Source organism: Elephas maximus, chromosome 13 (assembly GCF_024166365.1).
Source record: "Elephas maximus indicus isolate mEleMax1 chromosome 13, mEleMax1 primary haplotype, whole genome shotgun sequence".
Lineage (NCBI taxonomy): Eukaryota > Metazoa > Chordata > Mammalia > Proboscidea > Elephantidae > Elephas > Elephas maximus.
Window position 1 is genome coordinate 70518960 of NC_064831.1, and position 26159 is coordinate 70545118.

General features: G+C 46.7%; 1 protein-coding gene across 3 annotated transcripts in view; it reads left to right on the forward strand.

Annotated features, from left to right (window-relative positions):
• The window catches only part of ARNT2 (aryl hydrocarbon receptor nuclear translocator 2), a 204668-nt gene that overhangs the window by 46977 nt on the left and 131532 nt on the right, over positions 1-26159 (forward strand). Inside the window, exons 2-5 of one of the 3 annotated variants that reach the window (XM_049852831.1) lie at positions 2542-2656; positions 10539-10586; positions 21596-21809; positions 25746-25959. In XM_049852831.1, the coding sequence (XP_049708788.1) occupies positions 2542-2656; positions 10539-10586; positions 21596-21809; positions 25746-25959 (591 nt within the window). Of the gene's footprint in view, positions 1-2541; positions 2657-10538; positions 10587-14844; positions 21810-25745; positions 25960-26159 lie in introns of those variants that run through there. The other 2 variants (XM_049852832.1, XM_049852833.1) reach the window with 2 other exon arrangements.

A 26159-nucleotide genomic window follows, 5' to 3' on the forward strand; every position in this document is an offset into this window, starting at 1 on the left:
CTACAAAGCTGGCCCTTTTGCTGAGCACACAAGACTTACCCAGGGCAACAGCCAGGGGAGCAGAGATGCCTGCCTTGTCGGAACCCCTGCGCAAGACCCCTACCCTCTCTGTGCCTTGCTTCCCTAATCTGTCTATGGAAAGGTTTGGACTTTGAGTATTCCTCAACCTTTGCTCCCCAACAGTCGAGATTTTGTGGAGTTTTGCTTTCTGTAACTTGTATGACAGAAATAACTGGCCTTGTTTTTGTTTTCCCAAAATAAAACTCGATGTATATACCTTTTGTCAATCTACGCATTGACGTCCTGTCCCCACTCCCACCCCTCACACCTCCGAACTGGCGGAGAATTGGGATCGGGGAAGGGATGGACCTTCTAGATTTGCAGATGATGGCAAAGATTCTGCCTGAAATTTCTTTACCTCAAAGGCAGGAGTGAGGTAGTTGGCCTTAAAGTACTTAAGCTAGTGTTCTGTGGAGCACTAGCTGTGCTAATAAGTTATAAAAAGTTTAATAAATTTTAAAAGTTTCCACAGTTAGAGACATTTATAATGTGCTGGGTCAATCAAAGTTAAACAAGCTTCTCAGTATGTTTTCAATGGATGTTTGAATCTCCAAGAAAGGGATTAAGTGTGTACCTCTTCCCAAACGTTTTGGATGGTGTAACCCTTTTGGGCGGGGGGGGGGGAATCCTGAGGGACTGCTGGTCTGTGGAACTTGTTTTAAGAAGTGGTAACTTTCATTTTCACGCAGGTTTGCTCTAGCAGTGATTCTGCCCTTCAGTTTGGGGACTTAATGAGTTTAATGTGCTTAAGCCTTCATTTCGGAAAAAATGTAAATTTCTTAATCAGAAGCAGGCAGATGACAGGGTTGTTAGATCATCTCTATTAATATTGTGTAGCTGTCACAAACCCAGTACAGTAATTGTCTAAAGAGGAGAGGATGACTTTAAGAAAGGAATTTTTTTCTCAATTACTTTTCAATGTGTATGTTGGTTAAAAAAAAAAAAAAAAAAACTGTAATACTTCTTAAATTTTTGTGAACTTAACAGAGTAAGTTAAGACTAAAAATTCTTCTGCAGAAATTTTCAGTGGAATATCTCAAGTTGACCTTAACTTGCTGCTTTCGCATCGACTCCGACTCATAGCGACCCTGTAGGACAGAGCAGAACTGCCCCATAGAGTTTCCAAGGAGCGCCTGGTAGATTCAAACTGCCAACCTTTTAGTTAGCAGCCAAACTCTTAACCACTTCCCCACCAGGGTTTCCCAAGTTGCCCTTAGGATGTGTTTATTAAACACGATGTTTTTGGACATAATTGTGTGTCACCTGTCAGATGACAGAGAGCAGTAACCCACGCCCTGTGTCTGCCACCAACAGCACCCCACTAACAAGGGCCCAGATGCCCCTAGTCATCCCTGTGTCTTTCTGCAATATGTTTTTGTAGCCTGTTGCTTCTCTTCTGCCTTGAGTAAGAGTTCAGCTAATAAAAGCAAACGCTGTGGAAGTCATTTCCAAGAACAATAAACAGAATCAGAGATGCTGTTTGAAATACTTATCTCACCATTTAATGGTCTGAATTTATGAACCCTTCAGAAAGTGGAAAGGATAAACTTTTTAAGTGTGGTTTCTTTGAAGTTAGAGCTGCTTAATGTTGCCTTAATGGGCTTCCCGAAGTGTCTAGCGTGTTAAGAAATGCTCAGGAAGGGTACTGTCGTCTAATGCCAGCCCTTCTTATTCTTTACTGTTTATCCCTGGGAAGGCCTGGACTGGCATTATCACTGGCCAGTGTGGGCCTGAGGCCATACTGTCAACGCCCCTGGACCTCATGGTCCTTAATGGTGAGTGGGTGTCAGAGCCAAGTGGGGCTCAAACATTCAAGGGTTCTGATCCCAGAGCATCAGCCCACACTGCCACAGGGGACTGACTCCCAGTGGACCTGCCCCATGTGTTTCACTGAGGGGAACCAGTACTGGCTCCTTCCTCCCAGGCTTTGGTCATGCTGCTTGGGTTCCTGGCTGTCTTATCTCTCTCCACGTAACTAGGAGACACGAGTCCCTTATGAAGGCTGCCAAACTGCATTCTTTTTAGTCACTGTTTCAAGCACTAAACATGGGAGTCTTGCTTGGAGACAGGAGTCCCTGGATGGTGCAGGTGGTTTAGCGCTCAGCTACTAGCTGAAAGGTTAGAGGTTCCGATCCACTCAGAGGTGCCTCAGAAGAAAGGCCTAGTGATCTGCTTCCAAAAGGTCATAGCTTGAAAGCCCCATGCAGTGCCGCTCTGCTCTGATGTGCGTGAGGTCACCGTGCGTTGGAATCAATTCCGTGGCAACTGTTTTCCGTTTTTTTTTTTTTTTGGCCCAGAGACATCCTTCTCCAGGGAAGAAAGGCAGAGCCCAGAGAGGGGGTGATGGGCAGAGTGGCCCCCAGGACCCAAGTCCTCAGGCTTTCCTCCCAGGTGGTGCTTTTGGGACTGCACTGCAACCATCTTGTTTATTGCTAGGCTTTTCTGGGATTGATGAAACCTCTCGTGTTTGCTGAATTCCAGAAATGGCTTCCGACATACCTGGATCGGTGACACTGCCTGTTGCCCCCATGGCGGCCACTGGACAGGTGAGGATGGCGGGGGCCATGCCTGCGCGTGGAGGAAAGCGGCGTTCCGGGTAAGCAACCTCAGTGTTCCTAGCAATTAGACTTCTGTGTTGTGCAGCACCCTTGACCTGTCAGGAAAATATTGTTTCTCCCCGTCCTGTGGGATGAAAGCTCAGCAGTTTGCATCCTGTTTAGATTTTGCAAGATCCCTAAATATGCACATGATTTGCCTCTTAAGTGTTTTGGGCCTCGGCACCCAGCTGGGGACTTTGTTTGCTTGTCCTTGTGGTGAGAATTTGCTTTGTGATCCTGCCTGGCCTTGCTCAGGCCATCTTTCTGAAGGGAGGGGTCTCAACCATTATCCCTGCACACCCCCCACAAGCCAGAGAGCAAGACTGCCCAGCTGCGTTCCAGCCCCTGGGGCTGCAAAGGATTGATCCACCCTGGTGCCTTTTCCTCCTTTCCTCAGGCTACCTGTCCTTGGTAGGAATTCCTTTCAAAAGAATTGGCTAAAGCCCAGCACCTAAAGGCCAGGCAGCTTGCACTGCATGCTAGTCTTTTAGGTGTGTTGGTAACAGTGATAAATTCTGTTGACCATACTGGGTCCTGATGGAACCAGAAAGACCATCACTCTTAGCAGATAGGACCAAAAACTGCATCACCTTGTGATGTATCGTGTTTATAACTATAAACAGATCTAAAAAACAAATATCCCTGCAGGAAAACGTAACTGTTTCAGACTCATTGTATCACCTAACTCCCTTTTGCCATTATTTTCAACGCAATATCTGATGAAGAAGGTTTCTCAGGAATTGGAATCCATTTTTACTTTGAATACAATTTCTGATCACACATGGCTCCTTAGCATTGCCACTGTCATGTTACACCAAGGCCTGCGTGGGTCTGTTTTTTCTTCCCTTTTTCTTCTTTTTTTATTGTACTTTAGATGAAGGTTTACAGAACAAACTAGTTTCTCATTGAACAGTACACATTGTTTTGTGACACTGGTTAACAACCGTACAACATGTCAACACTCTCCCTTCACAACCTTGGGTTCCCTATTACCAGCTTTCCTGTCCCCTCCTGCCCTCTTGTCCTTGGTGGGTCCCTTTTTTAATGGTCATTTTAAACCTGAGAATTTCCTCCAAAGCCATGAGATTCTTAAAGGCAGCGAGGACCACTGTCTGTCAAAATCTGGGGTGAAGTGGGGGTAGTTTGAAAATGCATGTTCATTATAAATAAATGTAAATTTATTTACATTATAATAAATGTAAATCATTTATAATGATTGTAAAAAGCCTGTTGTTAGTGTAGTCCAGTTATTAAAGGAGGGCCTGAGATTTTTACAATTATTGAGAGGGTTAAAAATCCTGAGAAACTGGGTTCAATGGTTTGACCAGAGATGCCCTCATTCCCAGGTGTGGAGCTGATGCAGCCAGGTCTCTCTCCAGACTGCCATAGTCTTTCCAGCAGAATGAGCCGAGCTGTAAGGAGCTCTGTGGGTACCTAGGGCAAAACTCAAATTAACTTTGTAATAAATGATGTGGCTTGGCCCCTGGGGCTTACTGAAAACACAGCCGTCCTATGTTAACTAGCTACTCTTGCTAACTAGGCGCCTTAATCAGGGGAGCCTAAGTTGCTAAAGAAATGCATGAGCTGGCAACATAATCACTTACTGGTTTAAAAAAAAAAAACAAATTCAGGTCTTTTAAAATTAGTACTTGTGTACTCTCTAACTTGCATTCCCTAGGGACAAAGCCTCATTGCTAGCCCAAGTTCTTTTTAAGAAGTGGCCGACACTGGACTCTTTGATGAGGTCGGGTGGGCTGGGTCAGGGCCAAGTGCTGCAGAGATGCCCAGGCCCAGCCCAGTATTCCCAGGACAAGGAACCCTCTCTGCACTGGGCATTTGTCTTCCAGTTCCTGCCAGAGCTCCTCTACCCCTCCTGCAGCGGGTGTGCTGGGTCTGTGCTCTGCAAGGGCCTGGGCTAAGTGAGCTGAGATTTCTTCCTTCTTTGAACCTTGGCATTTCTGACCCTAGCCTGGCTTTCAGACTCTGATTTCTGATTGTTCCTGAAACTGATGACCTGCCTCTCTGTCTTGACTGTGGACTCAGTCTTCTTAAGAAACCCTCCATAGCTGTCTGTCTCCCGACCAGATCTGGATCTCTCTCTCTCACACACACACACGCACACCATGGCACTGGAGGCAGAGCCCAGAGTTCAAGACCACATATAGCCAAGGAAGTAAAATATCAAGAGAAGAAACAAAAGAGATAAAAGGGGATGAACAGCAACTGACGACACGCCACCCAAAAGTGAGGGTGCGGGTACCACTCCAAGGGTCTCGACGCTTTGATCCCCTGGAGGACAGATCACTGAGCATGCTCTTCTCTCGGATGCTTGTCCTAGATAATAACAACGATAGCATCCTCAGTTGTGGGGTCCACATGCCTGCTCCCTTTTCCTCTTCAGAGGAGGGAACAAGCCAGCCCTGGTTCTTTTTGCCGAGCCCCATGATCTCAAAGGATTTATCCTCTGTGTCCACACAAAGAACTCTCCCTTTTACACTGCTGTTTCCATAGTAATTCATGCATCTGACTTTTTTACATTATTTGCTGAAATTCTGTGCTCAAGGCCAGCGCTGCTTGAGAACATCTTAATAACACCTCTTTGACCATGACCTAAACATTTCACTTAGCAAGTGGAAGTCAGATTCACCAAAACAGGCAGCCCCTGTCAGGGTTCCACTCTTGTACCTCCATTAACTGCTGTTCTCCCTGTTGGCACAGTGTCCTCCCACCTTGTCTCCAAGAATGGGGACACAGTTGGAGAGACACAAGAAGAGAGGGAAAAGAAAAAAAGGGGGGAGTAGGGTGGAGGGTATTGCATTGGGCAAATTTGCTGCAAAAGATCTCTTTAAAGTGTTAAAAAGCAAAGATGTCATCTTGAGGACTAAGATGTGTCTGACCCAAGCCGTGGTATTTTCAATTGCCTCGTATGCGTGTGAATGCTGGGCAATGAATAAGGAAGACTGAAGAAGAATTGATGCCTTTGAATTATGGTGCTGGCGAAGAATATTGAGTATTGCATGTACCGCCGGAAGAACAAACAAATCTGTCTTGGAAGAAGTACAACCAGAATGCTCCTTGGAAGCAAGGATGGCGAGACCCTGTCTCACATGCTTTGGACATGTTATCAGGAGAGACCCGCCCCTGGAGGAGTGCATCATGCTTGGTAAACCAAAGGGTCAGCAAAGAAGAGGAAGACCCTCAATGAGATGGACTGACACAATGGACTCAAACATAGCAGCGGTTGTGTGAGGATGGTGCAAGATCAGGCAGTGTTTCGTTCTGTCGTCCATAGGGTCGCTATGAGTCAGAACTGACTCGACAGCACCTAGTAACACAGCAACAGGGTGGCAGGAGAGATGAAGTAGCGAGAGACACAGGCCTTCTTCCCATCTGCCTGTTCCTTGGCTAGGTCTTTCCACTCTCTCCTGATTATTTTAATGGAGGAAAGGCTCTCAAATTCCCAGTTTAACCACCCCACCCCAGTGTTTCAAAGCCAAGGAGAACGGACTGCTCAGACTGCTCCCTGTTTCGGATCCTCCCGGTTGCATGCCTGGCCCAGCATGACTTCTTCAGGGTTGCATGTCCTTCCCGCTGCTTGAGAGCCTTCCTCCTCAGGATTCTAGGCAAGCTGCCTGTGCTCCTAGCAGCTGGGACACAAGGTGAAGGGTCAGAAGTATCAGATTCTTTGAAAAGTGATTCCACATGTGTGGGAAAAGTTGCCAAAGCAAGTCACCTGAAATGCATTTTTGTAGAAATGTCTGATCTCAGGGAAGGACTGTGTAAGGGGGGCACTTCCACAGGGGCAAAATCCGTGCTTCTGAAGGGGAAGCAGCAGCGATTGTCTGCCCCCCAGAGCTGGCCTTTCAGGGATGAAGGGTGGAGGCTCAGACAGGGATATGTCAGCCCCTTTCCACTGCCCTGGAATTAGCTGCTGGGCTTCTAAAATACAATGATCGAGGGAAAACTATTTTCAAATTGTAGATAGCTGATAGACCAGTATCTCCCTCCAAAGTACCCAGGGGCTGCTGGTATGTGGTCAAATGAGAAGTGTACTCACTTAAGCTTAAGTAGTTATTAGCCTGTTGTTTTAGTTCCCTAGTGCTGCTAAAACAGGAATACCACAAGTGGCTGGCTTTAACAAACAAATTTATTTTCCCACAGTTCAGGAGGCTAGAAGTTGGAATTCAGGGCACCAGCTCTTGGGAAAGGCTTTCTGTCTCTGTCAGCTCTGGGGGAAGGTCCTTGTCTCTTTCCAGCTTCTGTTCCCCAGGTCCTTGGCGATCTTCTGGTGGCGTGGCATCTGTCTTTCCCCAGTTCCTGCTGACTTGTCTCTGTGACTCATCTGCTCTTTTATATCTCAGAGGTGGCTGGTTTAACACACACCCTACCCTGATATGGCCTCATTAACGTAACAAAGAAAACCCTGTTCCCAAATGGGATTGCATCCAGAGATGTAGGGGTTAGGATTTACAGCACATATTTTGGGGGGACACAATTCAGTTGGTAACACCAGGTGAGCACTTACGTACTGGCACTGCTGTGGCTCAGTGAGCTGGCCCGGCTCTGAGGAGCGTGTTTGCAGCACCTGTGCCACTCACTTCGTGTTGGCAGAAGCTTGGAACTGGCCCTGCTGCAGGGCCTTTTATCCTTTCTCGTGAGAGCATGAGTGACTTCTCCTTCGTGCATTGTATTTGATGGTGCACTGTTATTACTACACAGCCAGTGGTAGGAAGATTCACGTTGCTCACTTTTAATGAGTGCAAGCTCACAAATGCCTTTCACAGCCTTTTATCAAGGTGAGAGCTCATGCTCATTGACAGGAGAGGGAGGCAGAAAGCATTCTTAGCCCGGCTTTGGCGAACTCTTACATCATCCACTCATTGTACTGAATTCTGTAAAATGAATGCAGTAGGACTTCAAGTCATATTCTGCTTTCTGTTCCTTATTACCCAGATGCTTCAGTATAATAGAGACACATAAAAGACAGAAAGCGAAGGGTGATTGATTAACTTAGGCTTTTTATAGCCAAAGAGAGAAGCAGGCTGATTGTGGTCGTATTTAAAGTGGAAAAATTAAAGTGGTGGCAGAAGACAAAAGGCAGCACCTGGGCAAGTGCTGCTCTGAAAGGTCCTTTGTGTCAGTGGGAGTTGGGTTTTTCTGTGTTCTGTGCGCTCTCTCTCGTGTATGAGCAGGTGAGCCTGTCTCGGGGACAGGTGAGTCATCCTGAGGATGTGAGCAATTGCTTGTGTCCTGATTTAACTCCTGGCTTCTCCCCGACCTTATGCTTTTCCGAATCACGGAATCCGTTTGCGGTACACAGTGATCACATTCATGCAGAGGCAGGGAGGTACGGTTTCTTGGTCCCTGATTTTTCGTAGACGAATCCCGATTCCCAACTTCCCTGCAGATTTCAGAGAACTTTGGCCTCAGAGCAAGGCTGTTCGTCCCTGCCTTACACCCTCTGTGTGATGGACCCTCAGCTGTCCTGGCCCAAGCTGGGACCCTTGACCACATGGCTCACGTCTCCATTTTTCCGCTCCTGGAGGGTCCTGGTAAAAAACAGAGCTGTCTTTGCCAAAACCAGGTAACCAACCATCCCCGTTGTAGCACTGGAGTCCTGTATCCGGGGAATCCCCTCAGTCCTGGGAAAACCTGGATGGTTTGTCACCCTAAAACCCAGAAGTTTGTGCAGGCTGAGAAGCAAGAAGGCCGACTAATCGTGTCTTGCTGAAGCCTTATCATACTCAACGTCAATTTGAGCTAAAACGCATTTTAGAGATCATTCCACATCTCATACCCACCTGAGGTTTTATTAAATGCATACATGAATTCATTGGAAGTTTGAAAACGTTACTTCTTCTTCTTAACCCTAAGCTGTTTTTGACAGCCCAAGGATGTTAAGAAATCTTCATGTTGGTGGCAAAATCGCTATTTCCCATAATGAACACTGGGTGGCAGTGTGGCACTGCAGCGCAGCAGAATACAAAAACCACTGCGGTCGAGTCGATTCCGACTCAGCGACCCTAGAGGACAGAGTAGAACTACCCCATAAAGTTTCCAAGGAGCACCTGGCGGATTCGAACTGCTGACCTTTTGGTTAGCAGCCGTAGCACTTAACCACTATGTTACCAGGGTTTCCTTAAGAGGCTTTAGTAGCCCTATTTTTGGTGGTAGCTCCCTGATGTAGTTTTCAGCAAAGGTGAGATGATGGCTTAGTACTTAGAATATTGACAGCGCTGCTTCATTTAGAAAGTCATTTATTCAGCTCGTGTTTGTCCACAACATAGACAACTCTACAGTGGCTGCTGGTGTTTGGCTTCAGGGAGCAAGTGTGTTTTCCCCTAGTGGTGTGTGTATGGTCTTTTAACTGTTCTTTCCCTTTCTCATTATTTTTCTTCCCTACCCCCACTTCTCTTATGCATAGGTATTTTTGTTATATTGCTGTCATCTCTAACTGTCTAACTCCTTTTGTTCTTTCCTTAGCAGCTAGTACAACCCTTGTGTCTGAGGACCAGGAATTCCACGTTGGCAGGGAATCCCTTCAGGTCATCCTGAACAAGATGATGCCCAGATTAGAACTCTGGCCACAATGCACATAAAACAAAATGAAAACAAACAACTTCTAAGAAGAAAAAAATACCTCCTTTGCCCCATCTGATCCCAGTCCCTCCAGTTCCTCAAAAGCCTAGAGAATCTGATTCATCTCATTAGGGGCCCCTTGTATGAGCTTGTTGCAAGGATGGCTCCTTTTCTTACAAACTGCTGTTTCCTGGTAGCCTCGGTGCCCTGTGCCTTCGCAGGTCACCCACTATGGAAGCCTTGCCCTTAAAGCTGGAGGTGGGGTGCTACCCACTCTTTGAGGCCAGGGGCACACATCCCGTTCTTATACCAAGCTGCTCAGACAAGGAGCTTCTCTGTCTGGCTGCTGGGAAGACTGGCCTCCCTTCTGTTTGAACTCCATGGGACTGTGCCTCACCCTGCCCTTCCAGTCCCACCAAGAATGTGGGGGCTGTGAGACATTGTTCCCCAAAGAACTCCACTCACTCTGGATGTCCAGGAGAGCCAAGACATCTGTATTACTTCTCATTTTGTTCCCCACCGACTCGGGGTACACTTTATACCACGTCAGCCCCATCTCTGCCCTCACGTCTTCAAGGGCAATATTTATTAATTGATGTTAAAAGAGGCCGAGTTTTTTGAGAAGGAGTGCTTGGGATATTAATTGAACAAGTATCTACCTAGACCTTTTGTTTTATGTTTAGAAGCTCAGTAAAGTGGAAATCTAAATTGTTATTTCATGCTTTTCAACAAGCAGCCAGCCAATTTGAGTAGTTTGGGCCCCAGGTGACCATTTTCACCTCCACAGCCATTTATGTAGTATGTCCTCTTTTCCTCATAGTTCCTTTACCACCCTCAAAACTTCCTCAGAATTCCTTGAGATTTTGTGGTCTATTAATATACCACAGAATAAAGTAAAAAAAAGGAAGTTTCAACGTGGGATGAACGATGTGGAGGGGAGCAGGTATCCCCCAAATATGATGGAAGATACGGAGTGTCGACCTTTCTAACACAGCCTAAGCCATCCGTTGGCCTCCTGTATAGGGTCCTGGGGGGGGGATGAGTGGATACTTAAACACTTCTGCAAAAGTTCCCAGCCGTATAATTAATGGTGCTCGTACTGAAAACCTTTCATTTTGCCTCCTCTTCCTGTCCTGAATCCATTAGATGACTACATGGAGACGTTTTTGTTTAGCACGCCAAGGGTTGGGACTGTTGGACAGCAATCTGGTCCGATAAGGCCCACCATGTGCCAGTAGCCCATGTTACCAGTTACGATGTTCTGCCTATAATCAGTGCTCACTTGTGATCTTGATTTTTCAGAATGGACTTTGACGATGAGGATGGTGAAGGTCCCAGCAAATTCTCAAGGTGAGTTTATTTTCCTTAGATTGAAAAAAAGCCAAGAGCCAGCAGTCACCTTATTGGAATGCACAGCGATTGAATACCCTTTGTCATTGAAAAAGCCATCGCCTGTTGTTTGACCCTCTTACTTGTCCCTCATTCTGTGCCACTATTTGGTCTGATGGCAGCTAACTGTGAACAATCCAGGTTATCAAAAGTTAAATAATAAGTTCTTAACTTTTTTTGTTTTTGAAACAGTGACTTCTATTTTTAATAGATTCACATTTAAAAGACAAACCTAGAGTTCAAGTTTAGAAAAAATTATCAAGATAAGGCCTCCTTTTTTACCACGGAAAATGAGGAGAGTTATGAGAAGCCTGGGTGGCCCTACTCTGGATGCAGGATATAAAACTTGATTTTGAGTTCCTAAACTGGCCTCACGACAGCATCTTAAGCTGGGCTCTGTGGGGCTGTCATGAGTACAGACTACCTCATAGAAAGGATGCTGAATCAGGGTGCCAGTGGTGTCACATACATGACATACAAATGGGATAAGATGGACCCATCCCCATGACTCTTTTGTTTTGGTAAGAAGTTTGGCAATGTTGGCAGGAAGGCACAAATCATCCAGTCAAACCTAGCAAATTCCCAGCTACACTCAGTTTACTTATGTAAGGGCCTGCCTGGACGTCCATCCCATGACCTAACCAAAAAAAAAAAAAAATCACCTAAGCCTTCCTTAATTCTTGGTTGTCAGTGAACTTGAAAACCTGCCACAAGCGATGGTGTCTTTTCTCCTGTCTACGTGATCCACAATTTGAATTGACAGCCTTGGTCGTTTTAAAAAAGTGTTTAGAAGAATGAATATGCGTATCAAGCCCTGAACCCACTGAACAACAACAGAACCAGCAACAGTTTGGTTTTGGTTATGGTTCCTTTTATCCATGGATGGTTGTGAATTAAACATGCATTCCCATCAATCCCAGAGGAACGTTCATCTTGTTACTTTACAAGGATTCCCAGTCTCCAAGCCCGTAGTAAATGCCTTGTCTTGAGATAAATTCTCCTCCCTGGAAACGTTTCCTTTCGTCAGTGGCACCTGGCTTCAGCTTTGGGTGAAAGAGTAGATAGGAGATTGATAACATTTTGATCTCTAATGACCCTGGAGTTTCTAATCAAAACAAGATGTGAGTTTCAATGACAAAAGCTTTTATTGTTTTTCCATTGGTGTGGACAGAACCCAGCTTGCGTGTCTACCCATCTCTTAGGATACATTTTTATTAGCAGGGAGCACTTTGTTCCTGAAACCGAGCTAGCTTCGGAAATGAGGGTACATATCTCCCAGTCCTAGTGTGCTCTCGCCTTACACAGACTCCCTTCATAAAGAAACAATGACTTTTGATTCCTCTGTATCAAAATTTCCCTCCTGATAACATTCCATACCATGTTAACCCCAGGAAATGATGATTCCTGGGGTCTCAGAACATAAAGAAGGAGTGAGATGAAGAGGGACATTTGTTTGACATTGAAGATCGGTGTCAGTGATGAAAAAATGTTGCAGGGACTCAAAGAGCTCATTGTGTTAGGCCCAGTCATTAAAAAGCAGAAACCCTAGACCCGGGGCATCTATCTCGTAAGCTTGTCAGTGAGTCAGCTTACACATAGTTGGGGTTCAAACCTAGGCTTCTGTGAACCATATCCTCTCCCCAACATGTTAAAAATAAGAGAGGAAGATGGTCTGTATTTCCACCATAAGCTGTTGTTTATACGGTTGAGTTTGCCGGACTCTAGAGGTCGCATTACTCTATCATAGTTGGCTGGTGATGGGCCCACCAGCTGATGGGTACATTGGAGCTGCTCAGAGTTGGGGGAGATAACTGTCTACCCGCACCCCTCCCTCCTTGCCAGTGGCTGTGGCTGCCACCCAGGGAGGAGGAGAGTGCTTTGTACAGGACACGCCCTGAGGCCTCTCCTGTCTCCTGCTTCTGCACTTACAATCAGTCCAGAGAGCCCCTCAGGTGAGGCCCTAGTGGAGATGATGGCTGAGACAGGTGCCAGTACCCAACACAGTTAGTGACTCAATCCTAGCTTGGTGCAGTGCCATGATTTCTGTCCCCAGATGTCTGTTCAACCAGCTTCCCTTAGATGTCAAGGAGGACCCAAATTCAAATGTCCTGCCTATCATCAGGCCTCCTGTCCCAATTTTTGATTTGGAAAAAGTGGCCACAGTCACATGGGAGTAAATCATAGCCAATTTGCTACCTTGTCACAGCCAGGCCCATCACAGCCGGCCTCAGAGTGAATAAAATAGTAGATGTGAAGCTGCCTGCTGCCTCTCTACTTGCCCCCATCAGTCGCAGACACGCACGCACATGCACATGGGGCTTCAGGCAATTAAGTGCTGATGAGAGGGCACCGGAAGAGGCCAAGCTGTGGGCCCAACAGCAGAGAGAATATAGCAAGGCCAGGAACCAGGAGAAAGTGGAGGAGGCCAGAGACCGAAACTTGGAATGTGGTTAAGGAGTAGCTCTAATTCTGTGGGAGTCTGAGAGAGCTAGAAAAGTAGGAAGTTGTGGTCAAATAGTGAAAAGTTGCAACCATGGCAGAGGTTGACTGAGGTCAGGTGGAGGAGGGGATGGTCATCGGAGAAGGGACCGAAAGAGCCAGAAGGGTGGAGTGTGTGCCACCTCACCCATGAAGTTGTTGAAGGTGCTGGGGTAGAGGCCCCCTCTCTGTGGGCTGCCAATGGGTGACATGATAAGGAGCCTTCAGGGTGGAGGAGATGGACTTGTGAGCTGCAAAGGAAGCGGCTTTTTGCCTAAGAGGTGGTAAGGAGTGGGGCTGCGGAGCTTTCTTCCCAGGCTGTGCCTGGAGAAAGCAGCCTCCATGTGAGAGCACTCAGCTTGACCTCACTTCCTGCCTCCTGGAAGCCCGGTTACTGTGTCACCTATCCTAACAGTGGGCGGTGGTGAACTGTCCTTCTCGGGGGAACTCTGATTATGCTCCAGAAAGCGTTCCTCTGCAGACGAGCTTCCCTGGCAGCTGGTGGTGGCGCCGCATCTCCTTCAAGGATGTCGAAACAAGCCCCTCTGTAATCTCATCCCTGGTGGATGGCCTTGGTGTACCTGGAGGGTCAGAGCGACACCCATCCCAGCCAGCAGAGCCTGTAACCCCAACGACCTGCTCTGCACACTGAGCGGTTAAGGCGCACGCGCCTACTTTCACAGCCCTCTGGGTGGATGCGTTTCCCTTCCCTGCAGTTGGGGTCAGCTGAGACCAGTGGGTAGTGGCGTCTTGAATGCACTTCATAGTTGGGACAGCTGACCTCCCAGAGCTGTCATCTGTGGAGTCAAAGATTATACACCATGCTGTTCATGTGACTTACATATATATATTCATGTGTAATATTCTTCATTACAACAGAAAAGTGGAAACATGGCTCCTTAAAATATTTTTTAATGTTAGATTTATAACTTAGGAACAACCAGGCATTCACTCCCAAACCTTTAATTATTGTCACTGCATATTACCAGCCTGTTTTTTCTGTGTTCTGACTCTGCACCCCTTCCAAAAAGACCCAAAAGACTTTCCAAGGAATTCTCATGTCTGTTACCATGGATTTGGCTCCAGTGCTTGGGGCCTCCTGAGGGGGGACATTTTCTTTCCCCATAGGCCATAAATATGTTGGCCTCTCAGGCTCACTGGGCATCCTGGCTCCGAGTCCAGGACCAGTTAGCCCTGATTGGTGGGTTTATTAGCTTCTCTTTCACCCTTGGAAGAACAGCTCTAAGTGATCTGCCTGAGGCCCTATTAGCTGCGTGGCCCACTCACCTATCCCCTGGTGAGGTTATAGCCCACAAAGGCACCAGTTCAAAAGTATTCCTTATTTTTTATAGGAGTTAATAGTTTACCCTCAACTGCTAACCTACAGGTTGGCACTTTGAACCCACCCAGCAACACTGCAGAAGAAAGACCTGGCAAAAACCCTATGGAGCATATGAGTCGTGGGTTCCCATGAGTCAGAGTCAAAGCAGTGGGTTTCTTTTCTTTTTTTTTTTTTTTAAGCCAGTGAACCTTTAAAGTTATCTGAAAGTAAAAATATTCATGATAATTTGAAAAGTCTGAACAAAATTGACCTTTGAGTTTTCACCATGCCAATCTGATCCTTTACCCATGGTTTGCATGGTATTTACCCTTGCATGCATTTTTTTCTGGTTTTGTATGTCGTGACGCTGTTTTAGCTTTAATCATTGGGTCTGAACTTACCGCTCTGCTTTGTTTATAGGTATGATGATTAAAACCCTGTTGCTATGGAGAACTGTGCAAGGTAGGCGTGTTCTGCTGTCCCCAACAGAAAAAGAAGAGGATTGGCGTTTCCCAGAATTCTTAGTCTCTGAATCTTAGCTTAGAGAGCTGTTTATTTCCAGGCAGGAAGATGCGCAAAGCACTTCTGATGCAGAGAGGATGGCCAGGTAGGAAGAAGGATTGCCCTTTTTATCTCACCTGTTGTTACCAGTCACCCTTCTCTTCAAAGCGGGAGGAGTCTTGGCCAAACGTTCATGATTTTGCAGAGTCAACACTCAAGACGAGCACTTTTGAACTTCCCAAACTTTCTTCCTGCCTCGACATCCTCCATTATCATGAACCAAGAAAGTATTGCAGATAAACTGGGTAGAACTTGGCAGGGTGTAGCCTATGAGCAGCCGAATCACTGAGGACTTTAGTTTGAGAAGTTCATGTCATTTCAGTGGGTTAGGATTAGCCTTAGAGCTAGGGGAGAGTTAGGGTTGGAACACATTTGAACGAACTGTTTGTCAGACCGAGCCAGTTGTCTAACATCATGCTGACATGGAGCAGTTGATTCTTTCTAGAAGATGCGCTGGCCCTCATGTGATTGACCTGCACCATTTTTGATGCATTTCTCACCTTACTCAACGGCTCCACTCACCTTCCATTTTTTTCCTTAAGAGATTAACCTTGCTTTGAAATGACAGTACCTGGATAGCGCCTGGAGAGAGGGGAGGAAATCATTTCTGGATTTCTAAGTAGTCCTGAGCTGTGTCTTTTTGGAGGCTGCCAGGCATTTTCTTCCCCTCCAATCCTGGATCCCTGGGTGGTGCAAACAGTTAAGTGCTCAATTACTAACTTAAAGGTTGGTGGTTCCAGCCCACCCAGCAGCACTGTGAGAGAAAGTCTGGGTGATCCGCATCGTTAAGATCACAGCCAGGAAAACCCTATGGAGCAATTCTACTCGAATCAACTCAACAGTAACGGGTTTGGTTTTGGTGTTTTAGGTTTTAAATATGTTTGCTTCTCAGGCTCACTGGCTCTGAATCTAGGACCAGTTAGTACTCTGCTGAGGAGAGATAGTGAGAGAGGCAAAGCAGGCATTGAGTAGTACTGGTTTGTGTCCTGGCTTGGCCACTTAAGACAAGCTGTGTGGCCTTAGGTAAGTCATGGTGCCTCTCTGAGCTGCAGGTTCCTCATCCATGAAAAGAGGAGGTATTTCTTTACAGGGTGATTGTGAGGATCAAATGCAGTGATACCTGTGTAATGACTTGATGAGCTGCAAGGTGCCATATAAACATGGATGTGTGCCCCATTGGGGATGGGCATTATCAGATACCCTGAGTCCGGGGCTTTGAAAGATCTGGGATTTCTCAGACTCCATTTCCTGAATTTAGGGTGAGCCTTGTTTTCAGCCTAGACAGACAGTGTCTGGCAGGAAACATGCCCTGGCTAGCTTCTGGGAAGCAGGTACATGTCTTCTCTTCAAGGAGAGAATGAGCTTTGTCCTTTCTGGAGAAGCCTCAGAAGCTGGACAAGCTGCTGAACTGGGCATGCGTCTGGGGGTCCCCTCACAGGGCCTGTGTCCAGCTTCACTCTGGGGCTCCACAGGATGGCTTTGCTCTGGCCAGCACGCCTTCACAACACCCTGCCCTGCTGCCCAGGAAGGGCTGACCAGGACTTGAAGGATGTCCCCTGAAAGCCCTGCAAGATACGGTCTTCCCTCCTGAGTGTCAGTGGGGGCCAGGCCCAGCCTGCACCCACAGCCGCACCAGAGGCAGCTGACAGCTGGAGAAGGACTCTTGTAACCCCAGCCGAGGCTGTCAGTCTTGGTCTGGATGGCTCCCTCAGCCTAACTCTGCAGGCCTGGTGGCCATGTGCCTTTGCAGAGGGTAAGAGGGTAAGGAGGGGATTAAGGCTTCTTTTGCATGAGAAGTCGGGAATACCCTTACCAAATCATGAGTGCATGCAAGGAGCCTTGGCCTTTGGTCCAGTAATTCAGAGCGTGTATAGTTGGGTGAATTGTTCAAGAGCAGAGGTGATCACTGTGTGAGTTCTGAGAAGCAAAAAAACTCCCGGTGATCGATCCTCCAGTCCTGACTCGGTCTGGGCTATGGAGCACACATCTCGTTCTGTGTGGCACCTGTCCCCAAACCTGCTGCGTCATGAGTGTGTCCGAGTGGGTACGCCTAGACAACTCACAAATGCCAAGTTCACAGCTTCTCCCACCCCACCCTTGCAGCTCCTCCAAGCAGACACTAGATCCCTCTCACCTGTGATGGTGATGGCCTTGGCCCAGCACACCTTGTCCCGGAATGATGTCCTGTTTTCACAAGACCTTTTTTTCCCTCTCCCCTCATCCCCATGAAGTCTTGAAAATGAATCAATCTCTCTCTCGCTCTCTCTCTCTAAACACACATACCTACATAAAAAAAACCAAACCCAGTGCCGTCAAGTCGATTCCGACTCATAGCGACCCTATAGGACAGAGTGGAACCGCCCCATAGAGTTTCCAAGGAGCACCTGGCGGTTTCAGACTGCTGACCCTTTGGTTAGCAGCTGTAGCACTTAACCACTACACCACCAGGGTTTCCCATCCCCACATACACATATATTTTATAAATTCAGCAACTACAGTATCTTATTTATCAAATCTTGTTGCTAGGTAACCGGCAGCTCTCTGTCATTTTGACGTTCTGCTGACACCTCCAGTCCTATTTCATAAAATGGTCGGAACGTTCTCTGGGCTGGTTAGTGAACAGTCAGTTTGTAAACAGCTGGCCCAGCATCATCGTCTTCATGCACCTCATCCCGTGAGTTGGGTTCATCGAGCACTGTCTCTGTGAGGAAATTGCTTTAGACTTCTATTTAAGAACCTCACAAAGATGCTTTTTCCCCAAAATGTTTATAAAACAAGAAGGTCTGTGGCAGTATGGTACAGGCTCTCTTGGAAAGGAGGATCAGAAGCACCTTTGCTTCTGGCCCTGCACTGGAGTGGTTGCCGTGGTTAAGTAGCTGAGAGGTTCGAGCCTGACTCCCTAGGTTTTGGGGCATCATTGAAGGAAGCACTTTAAGGCAAGGGTTGGATTTGCATTTTTGGAGATATCGGTGTGGGTATAACACTGAAGACTGACCTGGAGGGAGATGGGCCTGGAGACAGGTGGCTGCAGGAGGACATGAGCTGCAAGGTGTGGTGTGCTGACAGCTACAACAGGCAGTGGGTGTGGAGAAGATGGGAGAGAATGCAGAGATATTTACAGGACATTTGACGCAAAGACAAGTTTCAGGAGAAAAAGCAATCTGGAGAGTGCTGAAGTGAAGATTGGAGCCCAGGTGGTACAGTGGTTAAGAGCTTGGCTGCTAACCAAAACTCAGCAGTTTGAACCCACCTCCTTGGAAGCCCTATGGGCAATTCTGTTCTGTCCTCTAGGGTCACTACGGGTTTTTTTTTTTTTTTTTTTGGTTGGAAGTGAAGATAAGCAGGAGTGAACATGGTGTTCTTAGAACGCTGGGAGGAGTTGAGTAGCTGAATGACTGTTGGAATCAAGTGGGAGGAAGTAGGTGGGGCCTGATTAGGAAGATCCTAAAAGGCTGAGGAATTCAGACTCCAGGTGGTGGGAGCGAGCTAGTCTGAGGGAGCTGCTCTGAGCAGGAGATGAGACGAAAGCCTGTCCTCCAGTGTTCCTCGGGCGAGAGGAGCGTGCAGGGCGGTGAGGTGGAGAAGCTGGGTCCTCCTTCTGCGTGACGAGGGTCCACAAGTGAGCACTGAGCAGCCCAGCAGTTTCTGCATACCTTCACCGTACCTGGTCTGCCTGATAAGGCGCAGGCAGCGAGGTGGGGGGCACTGCCCTCAGAGAGCTCACTCAGGCCGTTCCGATGCAGCCTCCTGTGAGAGGCGGTTATAGTGACAGTGCAGGGGTCACTGATGACAGAGCTGATTCCAGCTCTGCTGCCACCATGGACTTACCTGCCTTGGGAATGGTGGAGAGAGGAGAGGTGCTCATCTGCCCCTCCCAGGGGAGAATTCTGCATCCACCATAGAAAGCAGGGACCCTGAACCAAATCCCCCTTTGTCATCACTGTCTCTCCCTCTTTGTAACTGCCCACCCCCTTTTCTGGTTGGAAACCCTGGTGGCATAGTGGCTAAGAGCTATGGCGGCTAACCAAAAGGTCAGCAGTTCAAATCCACCAGGCGCTCCTTGGAAACTCTGTGGGGCAGTTCTGCTCTGTGCTATAGGGTCATTCTGAGTTGAAATGGACTCGATGGCAGTAGGTTTGATTTGGTTTTTTGGTTTTCCCTGGTTCCCTTTGTTCTCCCCCAGTAAAGGCCATGCCCAATCGCCTGAAAGCCCTGGTGTCTTTGCCCTGTGGAACAATAGCATCTGTGCCAGCTCCTATATGTCTCCACATTCCAGGGAGTCAGCCCTGAGGTTTATCACTGTGGCTAGGGCTGGAGGACCATCCTCAGGACTCTCCTTGCTGAGCTAAGCCTCCAGGTCTCCGCGGTCAAATAAGACTCACCCACCTCTGAGCCCCTCCCCAGAAACCAGCCACAGGGACCTGGAAGATCTGGGCCCTGTTGTCAGCCTGGTCACCATCACAGCTGTCTCTTCATCATCTGACATTGTTTCTCCTTGGCCCCTCTCCTCCAAGCCCCTGTCTGCCCCTCCATAGGGGCCCGTCTCCTCACTGCCCTCCAAGGCCTGCTCCCAATTCCAGGCTTTGATCATGCTGCTTCTCTTCCCAGAAGACACTTCAGGTTCTCCCCGCTCCTCCTCTCTGCCTTTTCCAGCCCCTGTACCCCTACCCAGGACCACTTCCTCCTCTTACCTCTTACTGCTTGCGGTTTTTACTTTCTGTGTGCCTTTTGGACCATTTAATCATGTTCTTTTTTTATTAATTTTTTTATTCCTAGTGGCAAAGCACAACCAAGCATCAATCCATCCACAATTTCTACAGGGACAGTTCAGTGACATTGGTTATATACTTGACATTCTGTCACCATTCTCAGTGTCTCTACTCTTAATTGTTTCATCATTAATTTAGACCCTCTGCCCCTTAAGGTTCTTGTCTGTGCTTTAGATTAACCGTTGTCAGTTTGAATCCACATAGATACATTTTTATGAGTGTGCCATGTTCAAGGCAAACATTCTTTGTTAATTCAGCTGAACTCTTGCTTAGTTTAATGATGGCTTTGTGGGATAGTTTTGATTCAAGGTTTAAAGATTATTTTGGGGCAGCAGATTCAGGGGTTCCCCCAGTCTCAGTGATCTAGTAGGTCTGGTTTCCATGTGAATTTAAAGTTCTGTTCCACGATTTTACTCTTTTTGATCAGGATCCATCTGTTGGGTCCTTGATCAAAACATTCAGCAGGGTTAGCCAGGCACCATCCATTTCTTCTGGCCTCATAGCAAAAGAGGTACTATTTCATAAAGGCAACTAGACCTGCAGTCCATTTCCTTGGAGCATTTAGTCATATTCTGCCTCTCATCTCCACTGTGCCAGGAATATGCTTTACTCTCTTAATTGAACCCCTGCTGCTTAAGGACAGGAATTGGGCATTGCTTGTTTCCTCTGCCACCCTCGTCCCCTCAGGTGCCTGGCTCAGTGCTCTTGTATAGAAGATGCTCCCTCGATGGCCCAGGTCAGCTCCCCACAGTGACCATTACCCCAGTCTTACTTCCCCAAGGTTAGCATGTTCACAGAGGGCCTCGGCATGTATTCCTTGCATATGATTAGGCATAATTGGCATGTCTGCTCCCCAGACTTGGGAGGGTGAGGTGTTAAGCCTAATTAATAGGTGCAGTGTTTAGAGGCAGCCTTGCCTGAGCATGTTCCTTTCTTGCTAGTAGTATGGTTCTCATTCTTTGAGTATCGATGAAACCCTAAATCCTACAACAGACACGGGATGTACTTTTATCATTCTTTTATCCCAAGTAATGGCTTTGCCGTAGTGCTGTTGAACTGGGTCAGCTGTTACTCTTCTGTTCAAGCCTACAGGTATTAATAACCCAAGATGGAAACATTCTGCCATGCTTCCTGCTAGTTTTTCATCTTAACACATCACAGGGATTGATTTCAGTAATTCCTCACGGTGTTTTTTTCCCCCCCAAACTGGCCCTTTGTTGTTTAATAAGCCAGGAGTACACCTGTTCTGTTACCATGCTGTGGAAAACGTGTTGGGCTTAGAACAAAGGCATGTTCATAACTTTATGTGAAGTAAATTTGTGGCATTACAGCCTACTTAGTGACACAGGAGTAGCAAGGCTCTATGATGCTTCTTATTATAGGGTCGATGTAAACCACATATTCAAGCAGTAACACATGTATGCACTTGTGTATGTGCATGTATGTATGTGTACGTGTGCACACCCATGTAGGGATTCATGTGGCACATGGAAAGCATGTTGGGTTAATTTTAGACTGCTGAAGTATAATGTTTTAATTCCTTATGCTCATTCAAAAGTACGTAGGTTCATTGGAACAATTAGGAGATTTCAGTAAATAGAGGTTGAGACAGAGGAATTGTAGAAGCCTTTGCTTGCCGCACACAGAAACTAAACTTCCTGAGGCATCTGAAGAGCTTCTCTGCCCAATATGTGTTCAAGACACCCAGCTGGTATGAGTTGTTACCTGTCGCTTGATCACTTGGTGTTAGCAATGTGCTCTTCTATCCTGTTAGACACTAAACCCTAGTCTGATACTTCTCTCTTCCCTCCCCTCCCCCCATTCTTGTGCTTTCTGGGAAGAGAGAATCACAGTGAGATTGAAAGGCGCAGGCGGAACAAGATGACCCAGTACATCACGGAGCTCTCTGACATGGTCCCCACGTGCAGCGCGCTGGCCCGGAAGCCAGACAAGCTCACCATCCTCCGCATGGCTGTCTCGCACATGAAGTCCATGAGGGGCACAGGGAACAAGTCTACGGATGGTGCATACAAGCCTTCGTTCCTGACAGAGCAGGTACACTGTTTGTCACTTGTCCTATCCCCCCAATAATGTCATCATTAGAAGGAGGGGAAAATAACAGTGTCGCCGAGATGAAATAAGCCTGGGGAAATGGGGTTAAAGTTTGAGGAAATTGTTTCCAATCTTCACTGGGAAGCCCTCTTCAAGGAGTGTTTGTCAGATCTTTATGTCTCCTGATTTTACCTTTCCCATGTATACCTTCATGAGACATCACTCAAAAAAAAAAAAAAAAATGAACATCTGAACGGTGTGCTTAGCATTGTGCCATGGGACACAGGAAAAAATCAGTAAACAATACAATTCTTAGGCACTGGCCTAGTGCTGGTCCTGAACAAAATGAAAGTAATGGCAGCAGTTATAATCATAATAGGAACAATATAATATAAATGTAAATCATATAAATAAAATGCACTTAGCAGGCATTTGTATATTGTTGTTTTTGTTAGGTGCCATCGAGTCAGTTCCAACTCGTAGTGACCCTGTATACAACAGAACAGGACACTGCCCGGTCCTGCACCATCCTCACAATCCTTGTTATACCTCAGCCCATTGTTGCAGCCACTGTCAATCCATCTTAAGGGCCTTCTTCCTTTTCACTGACCCTCTGCTTCACCAAGCATCGTGGCCTTCTCCAGCCACTGATCCCTCTTGATAACATGCCCAAAGTATATGAGATGAAGGAGCATTCTGGCTATATTTCTTCCAAGACAGATTTGTTCTTTCTTTTGGAAGTCCACGGTATATCCAATATTCTTCACGTTGGTACATACTGGGGGCAAAAATACAGGGATGTGGCTGTCAGGGAATGCCGTTAAAAAGTGCAGAATTATGTAGGGTGCACAGGTAAAATAGTGGAGTATTTAGTGAGGCACACAGTGTGTGGCCAAAATGAAAGGGAGCAGGAGTGGCCTCGTATCAAAGAGAACTTCTCAGAGGAAATACGGCACTGGTGGGCTATGAAAGAGCAACACAATGTGGTTACAAAGAGGGGAGCAAGAGGGGGTTCTACACAAGGGCAGCACAGTCTCAGCGGCAGGAATGGAAAAGGCATGGTGGAGAGACAGTCACTTATTCTGCCGGAGCTGTGGATCTGTGTTCATGTGTGGAAGTTAGGTTTAGAAAAAGAACAATGAAAGAGGAGTAGCATTCGTTACTGCTGGTCCTGAAGCAGGGAGTCCTTAGGTGGTGTAAAGTTAGTGCACTTGGCTGCTAACCAAAAGGCTGAAAGTTCAGGTCCACCCAGAGGTGCCTCAGAAGGAAGGCAATCTACTTCTGAAAAAAATTCAGCTCTTGAAACTCTATGGAGCACAGTTCTACTCTTACACAGATGGGATCGTCATGAGTCAGAGTTGACTCCACGACAGCTGGTACTGATACAGGTTTTGTAGCAGACATTTTGCCAGGTACTTTACATCCTTGATCCTTCCTTTAATGACACAATGGCCCTGTGATACTCTTACCTCACAGGTGTTGGAAACTACAACACTGGTAGTCACATCCTCTACTGGAAGGACATTGAGCTCGGTGGTTAAGGGCGCTGGCTTCATGCCTCACTTCCCCCTCTGTAAAAATGAATGTAGTGATAGCCCCCACCTCTCATGGTGGTGATGAAGAATCAGGAAGTCAGTGATGCAGGTTGTTTCACATGGGGCTTGGAGTATAGGAACAGGCTAGATAACTGCTAGGTAACCAGATGGAAATTTATGAAGCACCTGTGAACTGCCAGGGTTAGTAAAGGCTCTTTCTCTTTTTTAAACCTCACAAAGATCCTGCTAGTCAGTATTTGAAATTAATCTATCTCTAAGCAACAAAAAAAAAAAATTTTTTTTTTTTTAAGCAACTAAGGATTATGAAAGTGGAATTAAAAAAGAAAGCAGTTGTTCAGATCATATGGGTCTTGCCCATATTTCTCTCAGTGACTTGGATAATGACAATAACAGTTACATTTATTGAGCACCTACTGTGTGCCCGGCCCTTACTATGTCCTTTACGTGAAGGATCTCATTTGACTTCCCACAAACTCACTGACAATAAAAACTGCATGAACAAATGGAAGCTGGGAACGTTAAGTAACTTGCCAACAGTTGCCCAGCTGAGTGGAAGAACCATGGTTGAATCTCTTTTGCTCTAAACTCCGTGCTCTTAACCTTTACTATTTTGTTTTACTGGAGAATTAGAGCCAGGGCTGGTTCTGGGTTCTGGGCGCATGATCTTGGTAATGAGTGGCACACGCCTAGAAGATGAAAATCAGGGAGGTGGCAGGTAGAAAGAGGGGTTGGTGATGAGGGTGAGGCTCTGTCCTATCCAGCCTTTCCAAATAGTTATTTGTCTACTGGAAGAAAATATGAAAACCTAAGTAAAGCCAGGCAGCCTCCACTTACCCTCCTCCGTGACAGAGAAATCCCTGCCTCCCCAGGAATCCTGGTCTAGTTTTACAGGTCCTACTATTGGGAATATCTTCCCAATACCAAAAATTAAAATGCTGACCCAACCCTCTGAACTCAGAACAAGTCTAGGAGACACAGAACAGCAGACGGCAATGTCAGAAAAATGGGCAAAACATACGTTTCCTTAAAAAACCCTGTGTAATCAGCTTCCACACTAGTTTCCCAGCCAGAGGATGTTAGAATTCCCACCTGGCCAAGAGCATAGAGACACTTACAGAGCACCCCAGGCTCTGCCCACCAGCAGATCAACATTTAACCTTTGGGTCCTTGGCACCTCCTTGGGGACTGGGATTTCGGTCAGGGCTAGACACTCTAGACTCCCCACGTTTTGCTTCCACTCAGCTGGGCTTTAATCTCTTTTCCACTGGGGCTTCCACATAAGATTACATTTGCACAGAGGATTCACAGCAAAAAATGTTTACAGACTACTAACCTGGAGGGATACCTTTGTTCTTTGGTGCTGAGCCGTGTGTGAGGTGGACGGAGGGTGGCTGTGGACTCCCAATGCTGGGCAAGGGTTAGTTCAACAACCCCTGCAGGAATGGAGCCCATCTCATCAGCAGGAAAGAGCTGCTTAGCTTGAGGGAGAATGACACAGGTAGCTAAACTTGAGCTGCCTTCAGCTTTGCAAAGATAAGACCTCTTATTTTAACAAAGTTGATTTTACCCCATTCACATCCCTCTTTGGATGATACAAGGCTTCCTGCCACCCATTCATGGACCCCAAGCATCTTTTTTCCTGCCTTCAGTGCCAGTCATGGCCCTGGTGAGTCAGAGTGACCCTGGGTGTGATGCCCCTAACCTCTGTGCTCACTGTAAAATGATGTGGGCAGTGATTTATTCCCTCTGCCTCCAAGGGTTATCCTGAGACCCTGGTGAGATGATGGTTGTCAAAGAGTCCTGGGAGTCTGACAGACAAGCAGATGTAAGCTGATACACTTATCACCAGTGCCAGGATTCAGCTCAGAAAGGACAGGCAGAGAAGAGGAACAGAGTGCACTGTCATTGTGGCAAACAGTGGGTGGGGAGGCACACAGTCCCTTTCCTTCTCTCTCCACAGTTTCTCATTTTCCTTCTCTTCCTTCCATTGAGTACCTTTTGTGCCAAGCACTGTGTGCTGTGTGCTTCTGCTCTAGAGGCATAACTATGGTTTAAATATTTGAATGAGGCTGTTCATACTTCTGACAGCCCAGAGTCTTCTGGTAATCACTCTTTGTTCTTCCATTCCCCTGGGCAGGAAATTCCCTCTCTTCCTGAGAGGGCTGGTTAAGACAAGGCTAACAGCAACAACAGTGTTTAGAATGGCTGTATCTTAAGGATGGTGCAAGCTTTGTGTATTTTTCCAGCTCATCTACCAGTAAAAAAGCAGAGTTTCTATTTGTGTACCAGAACAAATGTCTGAATAAAAGTCGAGGGTTGCTAATAAGCAAGTTTAATTGGCCTTTGTCAGTGCTGTGATCTTATCATAATCTTTTCTTCCCAGGAGCTGAAGCATCTCATCCTCGAAGCAGCTGATGGATTTCTGTTTGTTGTCGCAGCTGAGACAGGGCGAGTGATTTACGTGTCTGACTCTGTTACTCCTGTTCTGAACCAGCCCCAGTCAGAGTGGTTTGGAAGCACCCTCTATGAACAGGTGCATCCTGATGACGTGGAGAAGCTGAGAGAGCAGCTGTGCACCTCAGAGAACTCGATGACAGGTCAGTGTAACTCCTTTTAGGAGGCTGTTTGACTCTAGAGACCAAAACTTCTTGTAGTGAAAAGGCCAGGAAGCTGAAGGTAGAAAAAGTTGCCTAAAGGAGAAGGGATATATTTGGCTTGACTTTTGTAAAGGCTTCATTCACCTTATAACATTTTAAAAAGTGTTTATTTTTTAATACGTCTTTTTTTTCTGTATTTT